At 43.1% G+C, this 19,387-nt stretch overlaps 1 protein-coding gene across 7 annotated transcripts in view; it reads left to right on the plus strand.

Annotated features, from left to right (window-relative positions):
• Nucleotides 1-19,387, plus strand: part of TPK1 (thiamin pyrophosphokinase 1) — a 1,127,731-nt gene that overhangs the window by 514,212 nt on the left and 594,132 nt on the right. For all 7 annotated transcript variants that reach the window (XM_063922440.1, XM_063922443.1, XM_063922447.1 and 4 more), the window contains one exon: nucleotides 3,069-3,164. In XM_063922440.1, the coding sequence (XP_063778510.1) occupies nucleotides 3,069-3,164 (96 nt within the window). The remainder of the gene's footprint in view (nucleotides 1-3,068; nucleotides 3,165-19,387) is intronic.

Here is a 19,387-nt window from a genome sequence, read left to right on the forward strand (position 1 = left end):
TGGGCGGCGCTTGGAGATCATCTGAACTCCAAGTGCCACCCACGCATCCATCACCCCTGAAGTCACCAACCCAGCAATATGCCAGGCTGCGGACGCCAGTGTGAAAGGGGCCTGAGGCGTATTGCAACCGGGAAGCAGTGCAACCCACCAGTCCCGGTCTGAAAGGGGTATAAGTATGGTGTAAATGTACATAGGTGAACGCATATTACTCTTATCTTTGTCACTTTTTTTATTTGGTGTGCTCATTTGAAACAAAACGTAATTGTAACTACTTGTGTGCTAATTATAAGTTGCCATAAAGAGATCCCTCTTATGAGTCTATTTGTTAAAAGGCAACACGCCATATATCCAATGAAAACATTATACACCATGGGGTCTCCCCACCTGTGTTAGGGTTCGTATCTTTCAAGCACCTGAATGATATCACTAAGCCAGGGGTTCTCAAACTCGGTCCTCAGGACCCCACACAGTGCATGTTTTGCAGGTAACCCAGCAAGTGCACAGGTGTATTAATTACTCACTGACACATTTTAAAAGGTCCACAGGTGGAGCTAATTATTTCACTTGCAGTTCTGTGAGGAGACCTGCAAAACATGCACTGTGTCGGGTCCTGAGGACCGAGTTTGAGAACCTGTGCACTAAGCTAATTGAGCATCTGTTACTATATATGAGGATTCATATCTTGTCAGAGTTATCTTTCCCATGCAAAAATTGGGGTGCTTGTTTAAGAAGGATGGTGATAACAGAAGAAGTTAATCAAAATCTAATGCTTTATTTTTAGAATTAAACATCTTTTCAGTGGACTACATTTTAAAGTATTGTTCAAAAAAGTAACCCAAATCAGTCAACAAACATATATTGTGCACAGTACCTCCTTCTTAGCAACACATAACTGATTTTCTGAGTACTGTACACAGAGAGTTTATAAAATGAATGAAGATATGGTATAGTAAGTTAGACACAAGCACCAGCAGGAATGCCCTCCACAGGACATCACTGGCGCTGAAAGGGGTGGGAGCGGGTGCTAATTATCTGGGCTTGGCTTGCTGGAGGCTCCTGGGTGCGCCTGCACCATCCCCAAGTATACTTACCTTGATTCGGGAAGCGGGTCCATTCTACTCAGGCCATGCCATCTTGCCAGTGACAACTTCAGGAAGATGGTGCCGCACAGTGAAAGTAAAGACTCTGGAACAGAGTCTCCATGGGTAGGAATATGCAGCAGCCGTAGCTGCCACCCCCCAAGGGTTAGTCATAGCCGCCAAAGGGTTAGGGTAGGGGGCAGGAGAGGGGTAAAATACTTACCCCTGTCCAGTTTCGGGATCCTCATTGTTGGGATACCGCAGTCGGTCAAGTGACCACTGGCATCCTGACCGTTGGTGTTTCATGCCGAACCCGCTAAGCACATATGTACAGATTGGGACATTTCAAGATGTACAGGGCTCTGCATATCGGACATATGCTATTTTTGCTAATAGTTCTGCATAAGGTCCAATGTTTTAATAAATAGTTCTATTAGAACAAGTATGCAGTGCAGTTAACTGTGTACTCATTAGGACTTGCACTGGTCAATGCTACGAGCATGCAGAGTTGTGTGCACATGCGTCCTAGAAGTAATTCCTAAAAAGCCACACACAAAATACAGATGGAGCCGTGCTCATCTGCGGTGGCTCTGTCGCACACGAGAGCTCCCAACATGACGTAGAGCGCACTGAGACACTCCCATTCAAGTGAATGGGGCGAGTGCGCATCATGGACGCGGGCGTGCCCCAGACACGGTGGGCACAGATGGAGCCACACTTATGTATTACATTTACTTACACATAATCAAGTTCTAAGCACAAAAACATCTTAGCATTTGTTTTGTCAGCAACAATTTTGGGTAATATGCATCAAGCATTATCTATTTTACCCACAAGTGTACCAGGTGATGCGGCCATCTTGGGCGCACTACATAGGTTAGTAGGTAGAGGAGGACATGACCCAAAATAGGGGAGCTACAGAGTACTAAAGTGAGATGCAGGGTCCTACCAGTTCCCTGTAAATGTTCACCCCAACAACCCCCACCCCACAAGAGTACCAGCAAGACAGTCATCTTGGACGCACTACATAGGTTACAATTTGTGAGATAAGCAATACATGGAACTACAACATATACACGTAAATGAAAATATCTAATTGATACACACTGAATGGATATTTTCACACATTGCCCATCCTGCCCATCAAGGAAGCAACCAAGACAGCTATCTGAGGCACACTACAGAGGTTACAGCTGGCAGGATGTGCAATTAGTAGAACTATAGTATACAGTGGGGGATTAAAGGAAGAGAAGAGTAGTACAGACAACAGAGTAGTGCAACAGGAGAGGTGCGTCTTGGAGATGAGAAGGTCATGGGTGGGGAGCAGTTTGTCACACACAGATCTGACATTCCAGAGGGCACAGGAAAGAGGGGCAGTTGTTGTCTTTCTAATGCAGAGATGGATGCTAGAATGTTCTTCTACTGTTTTTTTTAATAATGCAGTTGTAATGCTGAAATGATGCTTAAAATTGAGTTACACTTAGAGAATATGCACTTAGATAATGTGCACCACAGCAGCCTAATCAGCCTGCAGCAAATGAAATAATACAGCAGGTACAGTAGTAGCAGGGAATTTGTAGTAAAATGGATCCATAATATCAAAATACACACGATCAATAAAGAAAGCACTTACCATTTTAGGGGTGAATAAGCAATCAGCCGATCAGTAGTGGTTAGTTAGTGCAAGCAACCATAATCCCCAGCAGCAGTAGCATTGTGTATTTGCATCAGCTCTCACATACTCTCATGTGTTACATGCACTCACAGGTATATTTTATAGTTCTGAACTCCAGCTGTTTCGCAAGTGTCAGATCTCCATTTGGACATAGGCGTAAGCAAACTGGTGTACACCCATATCAATAAAAGCCCCAGTGTGTGAACTGTACTTAATATTTTCTACTCACTGTCTCAATATTTTCTACGCACGGTCTCATAGTACTGTTTCAAAATCATTAACTTTGTTTGGTTTTTCTTTTCTAATGAATATAGGGATGTGAACTAATTGAAACACCAGACCAAGACTTTACAGACTTCACAAAGTGCCTTTCAATCCTACAAGACAAAATAAAGAAAAACAAAGTTGAGGTAATTATACCATGTTATATTTCTGTGTCAGGACTTGATTCTCAGGGGCCTCAAACCCCAGATTATGTGTTGCTGGCCAATTTACCTTGTCTGCCGCGAGACAGTTATTCATTGAACTGCAGTTCTAAAGAGACTATTCCCAGGGATTTTTAAATCACTCATAGCAATCCACTTGTTTCTAATCAGTGGCCATTAAGACGAAGCACTGGGCAATTTAAACCCAGTAGCTCACTTCTTCCCTTCTTTGATTATTAGGATTTCTAATTATGGTCTCTCTTTGCAATTTCTACTATTTTATTAACACTTTAGCATATAACCAGCTCATCCTTGGCTGCTTATTTACCCATGGGCTGGCTTTAGCTTTTTTAAATATACTCCACTTCTGCCTGCCCTGAACTTAACTTGCTCCTGATACAGTCCGCTATGGCATCTGGACTTTGATACCAGATCACTTGGGGGCCTATTTATCTACATTTGCATAAGAAATAAAAGATTATATTTGGACCAATTTCTCAATAACCGTATATCAGAACAGTGCTACAGATCGGCTATCCCATAGATGATTGTATCTCACTGAGTGTTCTTTTGCCTCTTGCTGATCGCAATGGGAAAAGAATGAACCTACAGGTGCTGTCCCAGTGTCGCGCTAGTTAGCGGGAGAGGGAAGGTTTGTGCTGCCTGTTGGGAAGCGGTCAGAAGAACCTTTTCCAGCAGTGCTTTATAGGATAGACCTGCTTAGTTAAGTTTTTCATAGCTTCACAAATACTGTAGTTCCACTTTGCAGCCTCCATTGAGGATTATTAAGACTGGGGTAATCTGCATTCGTTTGCATAACACATAAGAGATCTCTGATATGAATAAGCAATTATCATTTTAAAATATATAACACTTTGGAGGATAATTACATATTACAATGCACACACAGATAATAGAGCCAGTGTGTTTTTATGAGAAATATAATTATTAAAGTTTTCATGCCCAGAAATGCTCCAAACTAGCTACATTCCTAAATATTATAATTTCATAGATCCTTCATTAAGGGCAAACTACGTACAACCTATTATAACTTATTATAATAATATAACAATAATTATCACATTTATTGTTAACCACAAAGTACAGAGAAGACAAGTACCTCCCACATATTCTGGCTTTCAACTTACGTATGCTTCATATTGTTAATATGGAATTGTCCCAGGGTGTTATCTGAAGACATTGTCAGTTGGCTGATCACTTTAATGCACTGTACGCATGAACTGCTGCTGTCAAACATTCTGTTTTCTATACACACCAAAAATAAATTCACCAGTTACAGTATGATACCTACAGGTATATAGATTTTTTGTATTTAGGAATATATGCTTCCTTTTGTCTTACACATTTAAATCCATTAAATGAAACTCCCCTTTGTGCTGTCCATGATGTCTGTACCCTATAATAAAATTCCAAGATACTGAGATTTATATATTTACGTAAATCTTCAATGTCTTTTGATCAGTACAAGAGCCACACTGCACATATGCAGATCTGTTTCTGCAATGACACTCGCAGTGCACCAAAAGCCGCAGCATGATTCACATGATGCTGCCATTTGGGAGGCAACAAGAGCAATCCAGAAAATGGGTGTATCAGCATTATTTCCTGGGTGTGCCAAAGCCAATGGCTGCGCAGTTGGACACAGCTTTACTGGCCCCGGCAGCGTGATTTTGCAGGACATCCTGAGTAACATGAGGATTACACTCAGTTGATCCGATGTTGCATCTACGGATGCGGTAGCAGATAACAGAAGCCTGCACTGGGTGTCTTTTCACTTAAGACGCCTCCTGTGACTTGTATAATTTCACACAGGCGCTAGGTACAAAGACGTGCAGCTGTGCCATTGCGAACAACTATGTTTTTTAGGGGTCTATTTACTAAGTCTTGGATGGAGGTAAAGTCCACGGAGATAAAGTACCAGCCAATCAGCTCCTGACTGTCATGTCACAGGCTGGGTTTGAAAAATGACAGGAGTTGATTGGCTGGTACTTTATCTTCGTGGATTTTATCTCCATCCAAGGCTTAGTAAATAGACCCTTTAGTCCCTAAATGCTCCACTCCCCACAGACTTCTCTACAAAAGCTTCTGACATTTCTCCCGAATTTGGAATTAATGTCGGTCACAAAATCAAAATGCTAAATTCTAAGTACATTGTAAACATGCCTTAAATGTCTCAACTGAATTACGATATTCAGAGTTAGGTCTCGTATTAAGCTCTTCCAAACAAATTAATTTACTTTCCTTACCAAACTGAAACAGGACTCGATAAAGTGGTTCATAATATCTGTTCAGGATTTGCTACTGTAGGTTTCAGTAGTAGAGTGAGATGCTCCTTGACAACCTAACAATCCTTCTTGTACAGCAGCCGTGCTGTGGGAAACAGACTGGGGCTTTTGATGAGAAGATTTTTTTTTTTTATGATAAATGTTTCTAAATACAGAGGTAGCCATCTTCATCGTTGCTGTGATGTGTATGCACGTGCACACACATATCAGCGACTAGACAATGCAGTGTCTATGGGCCGTGGGTATGACTGTACGCTCATGCCCATGTACGTGCATGCTACCCATGAAAACTAGTCACGGGTGCGAACAGCCGCAGCCTGGATGTGGCTGGCTATATCTGTAGGTTAGCATCTAGTGACCAATCTCCTCTTAAACTAAAGAAGTAAAAGAAAAAAAATATTAGGATTAAAATTAAAATAAATCATCGCTTCACTATAGCATGTTGGTCGGCCGTCACACACCTTCGCAGCTGACGTTCACCTCTCACATCAATGGCAAGTTGTGCTCCGTAGTTTCCACGTTGGTTATTGCCAATGGTGCTATTTGTCCAGTCCAATGCACCTTCACCACAGCATCACGCGAACCGTTCACAAACTGCGCTGTTTCAGAAATACTGCCACCCTTGGCCAAAAAGACAATAATCATACCTTTTGGCAGCTCTGATAAATCTCCCTTTTACCCATGACAGCAACAAGTGATATGTGTGCAGATGGCCAACCACACAACTTATATACCCACCAAGCCAGCGCACGACACGTGATGTACTTCATGGGCTACGCGCTGTCGACGTGAAATGTAGGAGGTGGTCATAATAATGTGACTTGACAATGTAGAAGGAAGAGAAGCAGAATATTTGGAGCATGATGTGCTTTCCCCATAGTTCTGGATGACTGTTTAAAATTTCAAGTACAGATATAGCCATGCTCATTGTGGATGCAACAAGTTTTGCATGGCGAGCGCATGCACACGTGCGTGCGCGTATGTTAACACCTGCGATCCATTCATTTTTTATTGTGTGATCGTGGGCGCATTAAGTACCCTATGCATTTTGAAACTATTACTACATTCATTCATTGATTTGATGTCATACAAGCTATTACAGTAGCACTATAACAAATATTGATACTGGTTCAACGATGATCACTGTGGCATTGCCATGAATTACAGCAATTCCTCAAATTCACATGTCATGACTGGATGCATCCTGTTCCCCTGGGTAAACTGTGCCTATGATGATGTGAATTATTATAGTGCTCCCAAAGTGTATAGTTCAACAATTCTGTATAGAAATGTTAGTTTTGAAACTGTATGCCAGCCTGTATTTAACTAGCCATGGTCACAAGCCCAGCCATGTGGTCTAAGGAAATTTACATGTGCTCTTCACAGCAGGGGGTATGTGGAAATGACAATTTCCTTATCACAAATCCCCATTCAGAGGACAGGAAATCCCCATTAAAAGGACAGGACAAGTTCTTCTTAAGAAAAGGGGGAAAGTGCTGATAAGGGATTTCTTGTCTGCCATAAATTGCTTGTAGGATGTGGGGGATCCTGTATCCTGCAAAAGGTATAACAAATGAGCCATGCCCCTTTGAGGCCAATGCCCTACTTCCTGGGTAGTAAAAAAATACTTTTCTTAAAGCCAGAGAACTATATGACATAAGTGTCCCTAGAGAGACCTAATTTGCATCTACACCAGCCTTGTGAGAGCAAAGGAAGCTCTTGCAGCCAGAATAAGGGTGGGGGCTACAGTAGGAAGTGGGCTGTGGAACTATATGAATTAGAAGCACACACTGTTGGTTGTTCACTTTACAAGGGAGTAGGTTTGTGCAAGGAGTGGTCCCAGTTTCCTGTGGTCTCCCCCCACTCAGATCACCCTAAAATCTCACAGTAAGATTATTTAGGTTTTCTGACTCTATTCCTTTTTATTTACTTAAAATCAATGTGTGCATCTCATAATAGTATGTCTTGCTTATTTACCTTTGTTTTTCTTCGGAACTTTCTTTGTAACTTAACCCTAGTTATTTTCTCAATAAATCCTAAAAAAAGTATCAGTATTATCTCTGTGCTGTAAGAATTCACGTGCCTGTGAGAGGCCCATGCTACAATTATGTAATAACTGTGGACTTTTCAACTGTTATTTTAGTTTCTGGCAATCACAAGAATGCTATTCAATACTCTGCATGGTAGCAGCTTGAGTAAAACCCACGTCACAACTGCCCACCTCTGTCAGGTGGCATATCTGAACTCAGGCTGAGTCAGTGTGCTGTGACAATCACAATAAAGGGGGGTTGGTTCTAAAGTCTATTGTATTGAATTCAAACATAGTACAATTTTTGTGCGGAATACCATAACTAGTTTTTTGACTGCTCCGAAGAGGCTTCCTCATGCTGTTTTCCATTATGAAATTGGTACCTCAAGCTTGCTTTCAGTGGTGTTTTATAGTACATGTAGTGCTCTCAGCTGGAAACACCATTGCAATGAGTGGGCTATGGAAAGCTCAATATTGCTTTATTTCCCAAAGTATTGACAAATAAATCTGAATACATTGATTGTATATTAACTGTGTGTGTGTGTGTGTGTGTGTGTGTGTGTGTGTATATATATATATATATATATATATATATATACTGGATAGGGGTTCTAGCAACCAACGGTATGATAATTACAGTATCAATTACCACATAAAAAGTGTGTATATTCTGGATTAAAAGTATTTTATTTGACAATACTATATAAAATAAAAAAATTGTATATATATATTAAAAAAGGTCTATAAAAAATCAGTGCACAATATATTATATATAGCCCTTACTTAAAATGCTTATTCCAGAATGCAAAAAAAAAAAAATCCCAGGAGAGGAAATATACAATATAAAGTTTAAGGGGTATATGCAATTAGCGGCGAATCGCGGCAAATTATCGCCGTTTTTTAATTCGACACAATTCGACAGGTGAATTCCGTCAGGTGGCTTCCGAAATTCACCATATTCAATGAAAAACGGATTCGACAGTCCCGCGGGCGAAAAACGGCCGATTTGCCGGATTTTGCAGCGATTTAAAAACGGGGAAAAACCCGGAAAAAAATGGCGTGGGGTCCCCCCTCCAAAGCATAACCAGCCTCGGGCTCTTCGAGCTGGTCCTGGTTCTAAAAATGTGGGGGGGGAAATGACAGGGGATCCCCCGTATTTTTAAAACCAGCACCGGGCTCTGCGCCTGGTGCTGGTGCAAAAAATATGGTGGACAAAAAGCGTAGGGGTCCTCCATATTTTTTACACCAGCATCGGGCTCCACTAGCTGGACAGATAATGCCACAGCCGGGGGTCACTTTTATACAGCGCCCTGCGGCCGTGGCATGAAATATCCAACTAGTCACCCCTGGCCGGGGTACCCTGGGGGAGTGGGGACCCCTTCAATCAAGGGGTCACCCCCCCAGCCACCCAAGGGCCAGGGGTGAAGCCCGAGGCTGTCCCCCCCCCCCCATCCATGGGCTGCGGATGGGAGGCTGATAGCCTTGAGTAAAATTACAGAATATTGTTTTTTTTCAGTAGTACTACAAGTCCCAGCAAGCCTCCCCCGCAAGCTGGTACTTGGAGAACCACAAGTACCAGCATGCGGGAGAAAAACGGGCCCGCTGGTACCTGTAGTTCTACTGGAAAAAAAATACCCAAATAAAAACAGGAGACACACCGTGACAAGTACAACTTTATTACACACTGCCGACACACACATACTTACCTATGTTGACCCGCCGACTGCCACAGTCTCCGACGATCCGGGGTACCTGTGAAAAAAATTAGACTCACCTCAATCCAGTGTCCGGGAGATAATCCACGTACTTGTTAAAAAAAGAAAACGAACACGCGTACCAGCGGACTGAAAGGGGTCCCATGTTTACACATCAGACCCCTTTCCCCGAATGCCGGGACACCACGTGACTCCTGTCACTGAGGTCCCTTCAGCCAATCAGGAAGCGCTACTTCCGTGGCGCTCACCTGATTGGCTGTGCGCGTGTGACCTCAGACAGCGCATCGCAAAGCCTCTCCATTACTTTCAATGGTGGGAACTTTGCGGGTAGCGGTGGGGTTACTCGCGGTCAGCCGCTGACCGCGGGTGACCTCACCGCTGACGCAAAGTTCCCACCATTGAATATAATGGAGAGGCTTTGGGATGCGCTGTCTGAGCTCAGACGCACACAGAGCCAATCAGCAGAGTGCAAGGACGTTGCACTCGCTGATTGGCTGAAGAGACACTTCTGTGACAGCTGTCACGGGGGTGTCTGCATTCGTGGAAAGGGGTCTCATGTGTCAACATGGGACCCCTTTCAGTCCGCTGGTCGGGTGTTCGTTTATTTGTTTTGCCAAGTACGAGGATTTATATCTGGACACTGGATTGAGGTGAGTATAATTTTCTTTTATTTTCAGGTACCCGTGGATTCTACTTGGAGAAGAGGACCGACTGCTTCGTGTCAACATAGGTAAGTATGTGTGTGTCGGCAGTGTGTAATAAAGTTGTACTTGTCACGGTGTGTCTCTCCTGTTTTTATTTGGGTATTTTTTCCCAGTAGTACTACAGGTACCAGCGGGCCCGTTTTTCTCCCGCATGCTGGTACTTGTGGTTCTCCAAGTACCAGCTTACGGGGGAGGCTTGCTGGGACTTGTAGTACTACTGGAAAAAACAATATTCTTTCAATTTTGACAAGGCTATCAGCCCCCCATCTGCAGCCCTTGGATGGGGGGGACAGCCTCGGGCTTCACCCCTGGCCCTTGGGTGGGGTGGCTGTGGGGGTGACCCCTTGATTGAAGGGGTCCCCACTCCCCCAGGGTACCCCGGCCAGGGGTGACTAGTTGGATATTTAATGCCACGGCCGCAAGGCACTGTATAAAAGTGACCCCCGGCTGTGGCATTATCTGTCCAGCTAGTGGAGCCCGATGCTGGTGTATAAAATACGGGGGACCCCTACTCTTTTTGTCCCCCGTATTTTTTGCACCAGCACTAGGCGCAGAGCCCGGTGCTGGTTTTAAAAATACGGGGGAACCCCTGTCAATTCCCCCCCCCCCCCCCCGCATTTTTAGAACCAGGACCAGCTCGAAGAGCCCGAGGCTGGTTATGCTTTGGAGGGGGGACCCCACGCCATTTTTTTTCTGAATTTTACCATTCCATCTAAAAAATAAATAAAAAAAATATTATTTTAAAAAATATATAAATAATACTTGTGCCTCCAAAAAAGACAAACCAAGTACCTAACCTAATCCCTTCTAATATAAATAGATATGCTATTATCAATAAAAAAAACATGTTTTAAATTTTTTTTATTAGTTTCACCCACCAAAGTGTGGCGGATTGAAAATGTCGAATTTACTGTCTAAAAGCACTGTTGTCGAATTTCCAAACTTCAATTGAATATACTTTGGTCGAATTGCAGCACTTGTATCATTGCAGAAAAGTCGAATTTGACAAAAGTCGAATTTCAAAAAGTCGAATTTTGAAAGTCCGTTTTTTGGACGGAAAGAACTGAATTGCATTGACGATTTTTTTTTTTGGGCGAAAAAGTCCCGAAATTCGACAATTTCGGGAATTCGACCGCAATTGCATATACCCCTAAGAGTCTTAACTGATTCAGCAGGAGATCTCTAGGGAAAGTTCCAACGCGTTTCGTCTCTCAGGTATTCTTCAGATGGGAAATAGGAAAACTACCTAATTAGAACGTTAATAAACCTCCCCTTAGGGGATGAAAAGGGGGCTGACATAATGATGTCATTACCGATGCATGGTTTGCGTTGCGTGAACATGAACACCCAAACGGACAAAAATTTGGATTGCACCTCCAGTGCGTAGAGTTTAATAAACTACAAAAATGGTCCTGTCACTTTTTACTGCATCTGCTACAGGTGCTTCTCGGGTAATGCCAAGAACCATGGATTAATATTTACCTTCATTAAGACGTCTCAGATTTACAGCTCTATAGATTAACCAAATTTTTAACGCTCATTTATATTTACAACCATGAAAATCAGAAACTCCTGTGTGAAAAACGGGTAGAACAGTTAGTAGCATATAAAATGCTTACTAACCGCATATGCAAACATGTAGTGCTTATATATTGTTGGCACTTCCAATTGCAATATCAGTGAATACATGTAAGTGGTCTAAAGCATTCTTTACATTCATTTTTGAAAACTTACCTGAAAACATCAGGTTGCAGTCCCATTTGTTTGACTATAGAGACGTGCGGTGGGGTAAAAACCCGGGGAGGCACTGCATATATTATAGAAGCGCGCCACCAAACCCTCCCCTTCCCCCATCCTCTTCCCGACCTCCACCTGCCCAGCACCCTGCACCAAGACCCCCCCCCCCTCTCCCCCCGGCCCTCCAACTATCAACATATAATGTTAGTGTGTCTATGTGTATATCGGGGAGGGGAGGTGGGGTCTGAGCGATGGCAGCGGCTGCTTACCTTCTTTGCTGGACTCAACAAGCGGAGGTTTAGCTGTGTGAGACAGGAAGACGCTGCAACGCTGAATCAGGTACAGCTTCTGGGTCTGGCTGGGGAACGGTCTGTCACCCACTACCGCTGCTTTATTTGCGGTCTCTCCGCTCACATGAGAATGTAGGCACGGCCCCCACAGTGAGGCATACCTCCAACTATGCTTTATTCAATACAGTATTATTAACTGCGGCATAGCCCTGCCCCCAGCAGCTCCAGGCAGTTTCTGATCGAGAGGGGAGGCATATATATCGCTGCCTCACATATTCTCTCCCTGTCATACTCTAATGGAAAAAAAAGCAGATTTGTATACTTTCTAACACAGACTGTGTTATATATACAGTACTGTAAATGTAATATAGCTTAGTGGGAAAATCTGTTTTTTTCAGTGTAGTATGACAGGTGAGGCTCTGCCTTCCCTGCCTACCCTGACTGCACGTCCATATTTGTACAATAACTGCTAATTGTGTACTCTTACATATTAGACATGGTTACCAGTTCACAATATACATCCCTCCTAACATGCCACCTGTTTTATGAAATCATTAGTTCCGATAATTACTGTAGCTGCCCTCTACATTTCAGTGATTTTTCTCAATTTTTTTATTGTTACCTGAAAATTACAGTGCTTGTTGCAAAACCACATATTTATGAGCATAACGAAGCCCCTTGCGGGCTCGCCACAATTTCTATTCCCGCTCTATGGGTGTCGTGCAGAGACGCCATAAGCATAGGCAAACTAGGCAATTGCCTAGGGCATTTGATATGCATAGGGGCATTAGCAGCTTCTGCTGATTAAAATGATATGCGGCATGCCTATATTCTGTGTGTGTGTGTGTGTGTAGCATTTCATATGCAGATACAGCCACAGTCTCACACAGTATATAGGCATCCTAGCCACATAGCAATGCAAATAAGATGCATTTTCATAAAAAAAGGTGCCCGACGTTAGCATTGAGGCAAGATTTATGAGGACATATCTGTATCCAAGCAGAGGCAGAGGTCACAGTGTTAGTGGCAGTGTGAGTGCTGTGTGCATGTGAGTGGGTTGTTTGTGCAGTAGTGTTCGGAATATGTGTAAGGAACATTATGTGTGTCATGTAAAAATGCATTAATAATGTGCAACATATGTGTAGGGGACACTATGTGTGTCATGTGTATAAGGGCATTAATAATGTGCGGCATATGTGTAACAGGGTACTACTGTATGTGTCATTATGTGTATAGGGGCACTAATAATGTGCAGCAAATATGTAGGGGGCACTATATGTGTCATGTGTATAAGGGCATTAATGATGTACGGCATATGTGTAAGGGACATTGGGGTATATGCAATTGCGGTCGAATTCGCGGCAATTTTCGCCGTTTTTTAATTCGACTCAATTCGACAGGTGAATCCCGGAAGGTGGCTTCCGGAATTCACCATATTCAATGAAAAACGGATTCGCCAGAGTCGCGGGCGAAAATCGGCCGATTTGGCGGATTTTGCCGCGATTTTAAAAAACGGTAAAATCGTGAAAAACCCGGAAAAAAAATGGCGTGGGGTCCCCCCTCCAAAGCATAACCAGCCTCGGGCTCATCGAGCTGGTCCTGGTTCTAAAAATGCGGGGAAAAAATTGACAGGGGATCCCCCGTATTTTTAAAACCAGCACCGGGCTCTGCGCCTGGTGCTGGTGCCAAAAATACGGGGGACAAAAAGAGTAGGGGTCCCCCGTATTTTTAACACCAGCATCGGGCTCCACTAGCTGGACAGATAATGCCACAGCCGGGGGTCACTTTTATGCCGTGCCCTGCGGCCGTGGCATTAAATATCCAACTAGTCACCCCTAGCCGGGGTACCCTGGGGGAGTGGGGACCCCTTCAATCAAGGGGTCCCCCCCCAGCCACCCAAGGGCCAGGGGTGAAGCCCGAGGCTGTCCCCCCCCATCCAATGGGCTGCGGATGGGGGGGCTGATAGCCTTTTGTGATAATAAAAAGATATTGTTTTTCCAGTAGTACTACAAGTCCCAGCAAGCCTCCCCCACAAGCTGGTACTTGGAGAACCACAAGTACCAGCATGCGGGAGAAAAACGGGCCCGCTGGTACCTGTAGTACTACTGGGAAAAAAATACCCCAAAAAAAACAGGACACACACAGTAAAACTTTATTACACACTACCGACACACACATACTTACCTATGTTGACACGCCGACTGCCACGGTCTCCGACGATCCGAGGGTACCTGTTAAAAAATGATACTCACCTTCCAGCGTCCAGAGATAAATCCACGTCCAGAGAGATAAATCCACGTACTTGTAAAAAAAAAAGAACACGCAAATACCCGCTCCATACCGGACTAGAAAGGGGTCCAATGCTTTCACATCAGACCCCTTTCTACCGAATGCCGGGACATCACGTGACTCCTGTCACTGACGTCACTTCAGCCAATCAGGAAGCGCTACTTCCGTGGCGCTCACCTGATTGGCTGTGCGCTGTCTGTACTGTGACAGCACATCGCAAAGCCGCTCCATTACTTTCAATGGTGGGAACTTTGCGGGTAGCGGTGGGGTCAGCCGCTGACCGGCGGGTGACCTTACCGCTAGCCGCTAAGTTCCCACCATTGAAAGTAATGGAGCGGCTTTGCGATGTGCTGTCACAGTACAGACAGCGCACAGCCAATCAGGTGAGCGCAACGAAGTTGCGCTTCCTGATTGGCTTAGAGACCTTTCTGTGACAGCTGTCACTGACAGGTCTCATTCGTGGAAAGGTGTCCCATGTGTCAGCATGGGACCCCTTTCAGTCCGGCATGGAGCGGGTGTTCGCTTTGTTTTTTTGCCAAGTACGTGGATTTATCTCTGGACCATGGCTGGGGTGAGTATATTGATCTTTTCTTTTCAGGTATCCGTGGATTCTACATGGAGAAGAGGACCGATGTCGGCGTGTGAACATAGGTAAGTATGTGTGTGTCGACGTATGAAATAAAGTTTTACTGTCGACGGTGTGTGTGTCCTGTTTTTATTTGGGTATTTTTTTCCCAGTAGTACTACAGGTACCAGCGGGCCCGTTTTTCTCCCGCATGCTGGTACTTGTGGTTCTCCAAGTACCAGCTTGCGGGGGAGGCTTGCTGGGACTTGTAGTACTACTGGAAAAAACAATATCTTTTTATTATCACAAAAGGCTATCAGCCCCCCCATCCGCAGCCCATTGGATGGGGGGGGACAGCCTCGGGCTTCACCCCTGGCCCTTGGGTGGCTGGTGGGGGGGGAACCCCTTGATTGAAGGGGTCCCCACTCCCCCAGGGTACCCCGGCCAGGGGTGACTAGTTGGATATTTAATGCCACGGCCGCAGGGCACGGCATAAAAGTGACCCCCGGCTGTGGCATTATCTGTCCAGCTAGTGGAGCCCGATGCTGGTGTTAAAAATACGGGGGACCCCTACTCTTTTTGTCCCCCGTATTTTTGGCACCAGCACCAGGCGCAGAGCCCGGTGCTGGTTTTAAAAATACGGGGGATCCCATGTCAATTTTTCCCCCGCATTTTTAGAACCAGGACCAGCTCGAAGACTGGACCCCACGCCATTTTTTTTTATGATTTCACCGTTCCAGCATAAAAAAAAAAAAATTATATTTTAAAAAATATATAAATAATATTTGTGCCTCCAAAAATAAAAAAAAAGTACCTAATCCCTTCTAATATAAATAGATCTGCTATTCCCCCCCAAAAAAACACAAAAAAAAACATGTTTAAATTTTTTTTATTTGTTTTCACCCTCCAAAGTGTGGCGGATTGAAAATGACGAATTTGCTGTCTAAAAGCACTGCTGTCGAATTTCAAAACTTGAATTGAATATGCTTTGGTCGAATTGCAGCACTTGTATCATTGCAGAAAAGTCGAATTTGCAAAAATTCGAATTTCAAAAAGTCGAATTTTGAAAGTCCGTTTTTTGGTCGGAAAGCACTGAATTGCATAGGCGATTTTTTTTTTTGGTCGAAAATGACCCGAAATTCGACAATTTCGGGAATTCGACCGCAATTGCATATACCCCTTTATGTGTAAAAGGGCATTAATAAAGGTTGTCATAATGTGTAAGGTGCATTAAGTTTAGAAGGACATTAATAATGTGTCTCATATGTGTAAGGTGCATTACTGTGTGGAATTATGTGTATAAATGCATTACTAATGTGTGGCATTATGTGTATAAGGTGCTCTACTATGTGGCGTTGCGTATAGAAAGGGCACTACTGTGTCATCTAATGTGAATAAAGAGCAATATGGTGTGGCGTAATGTGAATAAGGAGCAATTCAGTGTGATGCAATGTGAATAAGGGGCTCTACTGTGAGGAGTAACGGTTAAGGTAAAGTGATACTACTGTGGGATGTAATATGAATTATGGACACTATCACATGTTCAAATGTGAATAAAGTTGCAGTACTGTGTGGCGTAATTGGAATTGGGGTTACTATTGTGTGGCCATGCCTCTTGCCAGCAAAAACACACCCCTTTTTGGGCCGTGCACCAAATGTGCGAACTGTTCCTATTTAAAATATAGGGGGTACAAACACCAAAATAAGGACTGCTATGGGTGAGAGGTGATGGTGCTGGGAAAGAGGTGCAAGTTCGGAGGCGGAACCAGTGGTGGTGCTAGGGAGCACCAGCCAAAATCTTGCCTAGGGCATCATATTGGTTAGGGCCAGCTCTGGTGTCGTGGACACCCGTGAGTTGAAATAGTCCCTGTTAAGTCGGCATGCCGACTATCAGGATTGTGAGGGGGTGGGATCCTGGCATCGGTATTGTGACCAGCGGTCTTCTGACCGCCAGTCGCATAACTACATCCCATTGTTCCAGTTGGACCTGCCACTCATCAAAAAAAAATTTATATGGGAATATTTTAGTTCTCAAAATGTAATGTGGGTGTGCACCTCGTAGTGATCCAGGTGGACAAATAGGTACAATTGCGCAAAGAGAAATGCACAGTGATGTGGTATACTTTTTGCACTGTAACATTGCCTTTTAATGTGAGGAGCTCTGCTCCAAAACTAATAAGGAGTGAAATGGAATTTTATTTTCTTGTTCTCCAAATAATAGTAACAATCCACTAACAAAACCTAAAAACAACTATTTAGTCCCATTTACTCCAAATGGACAATCTTCTAACAATAACAATATTGATAGTGTTGGCCATCAGTATAATATAGCTTTCATTGAGCAATCATTTACATGTACTGCATATACACCCTATTTTCAGATAATAAAACTGTTCTTAGTGAAAATAGGAAATTGCAATGATATTGGCAGTGCATTTATAAAATGACAGTCTTTTGAAGGGTACCTTTTGCCCAATTACAGTGAAGGCAGTTACTTTGTAGACTAAACCAATATATATTTATTGACTGGTTCACTTGGAACGTATGACAGATCCTGTCTCAATGATGTCACCCAGTTCCAGGTAAATCGATGAGGTGCATTTTTTTAATAAATATTTGTCCAGTGAATGGACTGGCTGTATTCTGATGTGTATTGTTCAGCGCACACAAATGCACCTCAGATCTATAGTGGTGACATGTGAACTGTAAGTGTAGATATGATGGGGAAACATGTAGGGGTCTTTTCTGATTGTGGAGCAAAGTAAAAGAAAGAACAAGTAACTTTGCAACGTGATAAAACCTTGTTGCACAGCACATGGGTCAGTTCTAAAATGTGCAGAGAGGCATCTCCAAACTCAAATCGAAAATGCAGTTTCAAATTAAAGCTGTCCAGCATTTGTGGGCTACATGCAAAAGCAGGCAGTATTTACCCTGCATGCAAAAACATCTAACTATATATATATATATATATATATATATATATATATAGGCTATATATTTTCTACCCTCACATTACAACATGGGCCCTCATTCCGAGTTGTTCGCTCGGTATTTTTCATCGCATCGCAATGAAAATCCGCTTAGTACGCATGCGCAATGTTCGCACTGCGACTGCGCCAAGTAACTTTACTATGAAGAAAGTATTTTTACTCACGGCTTTTTCTTCGCTCCGGCGAACGTAATGTGATTGACAGGAAATGGGTGTTACTGGGCGGAAACACGGCGTTTCAGGGGCGTGTGGCTGAAAACGCTACCGTTTCCGGAAAAAACGCAGGAGTGGCCGGAGAAACGGTGGGAGTGCCTGGGCGAACGCTGGGTGTGTTTGTGACGTCAACCAGGAACGACAAGCACTGAACTGATCGCACAGGCAGAGTAAGTCTGAAGCTACTCTGAAACTGCTAAGTAGTTAGTAATCGCAATATTGCGAATACATCGGTCGCAATTTTAAGAAGCTAAGATTCACTCCCAGTAGGCGGCGGCTTAGCGTGTGTAACTCTGCTAAATTCGCCTTGCGACCGATCAACTCGGAATGAGGGCCATGGTTTCTCCAGTTGTACAAAGTTACTTGCTATTGTTGCTTTGCCTCTAACTCTAAATCAGCCCCACTGTATTTAGTGTGAAATAACCTTTAAGTTATTGAGTTCCACTTGTCCTCAGCACTTGTCTTTCATTTGTGAACAGTACAAAATATTTTCTGTCTCCACATTCTCCAGAAGATAGCTCTCTTGCTTATTGCTTTGCATTTATATTTGCAATGTTCAATCTTAGAATTTTTTTCTTATCTTTATCATCATTTATATTCTAATGTGTCCCTCAATCTTTATTTGTATTGCCGTGTATATATTTATTTAATTAGACTATTGTATTTCCCATGGTCATTCTTTATGCAATATATTTATTTCAAGGCCTCTGTGAACAACTGTAAGATATGATTTATTATTTTAATGTATTCTTTGTCTTAATGTTTATGGTACCATATGTTCTGTGATCTGTATATATTAAGGCAAATATATTCCTTTTTTATTTACTTGATACATCAATCTTGACTATAATTATTGTTTTGTTTTCCTATGGTTCATAAAGATATTGTGGTCCTTTGTTTTCCTCATTAGCTGCTTTGTGACTTGTTTTCTGATACAATATGTGGTTTATTGCTTATTTGTATACAAGAGCAATTCAAGGAGAAATTTGTAATGGATTATAAAGCAGTATATTTAAATACTGAATAGAGTCATATGTTGTTCTATACCAATTGCCATCATTAAGACCAAAATAGCCATAGCATACAAACAAAATATTGAAAAGTACTTTGCAGCCTGTGGGCTGTAAGCATTCATTGCATTGAAGAAAAAGTTGGGATTGACACAATAAATGTATTGTTATACACCCTTTCATTAGATGAAATAATCTTGTATGCTGCAGATTGTTATTGCACATATTTTCACCATAGACATACTGCTGCTGCTATTCTATCCCCAGACTTGGCAACTTTCCCAAGGCCTACCTCCCACCTTCCTATACTCACAAGGTTGTGGTGCTGGAGGTTGTGGAGAAGAGGAGGTGTAAAAGAGCA

Source organism: Pseudophryne corroboree, chromosome 5 (assembly GCF_028390025.1).
Source record: "Pseudophryne corroboree isolate aPseCor3 chromosome 5, aPseCor3.hap2, whole genome shotgun sequence".
Classification (NCBI taxonomy): domain Eukaryota; kingdom Metazoa; phylum Chordata; class Amphibia; order Anura; family Myobatrachidae; genus Pseudophryne; species Pseudophryne corroboree.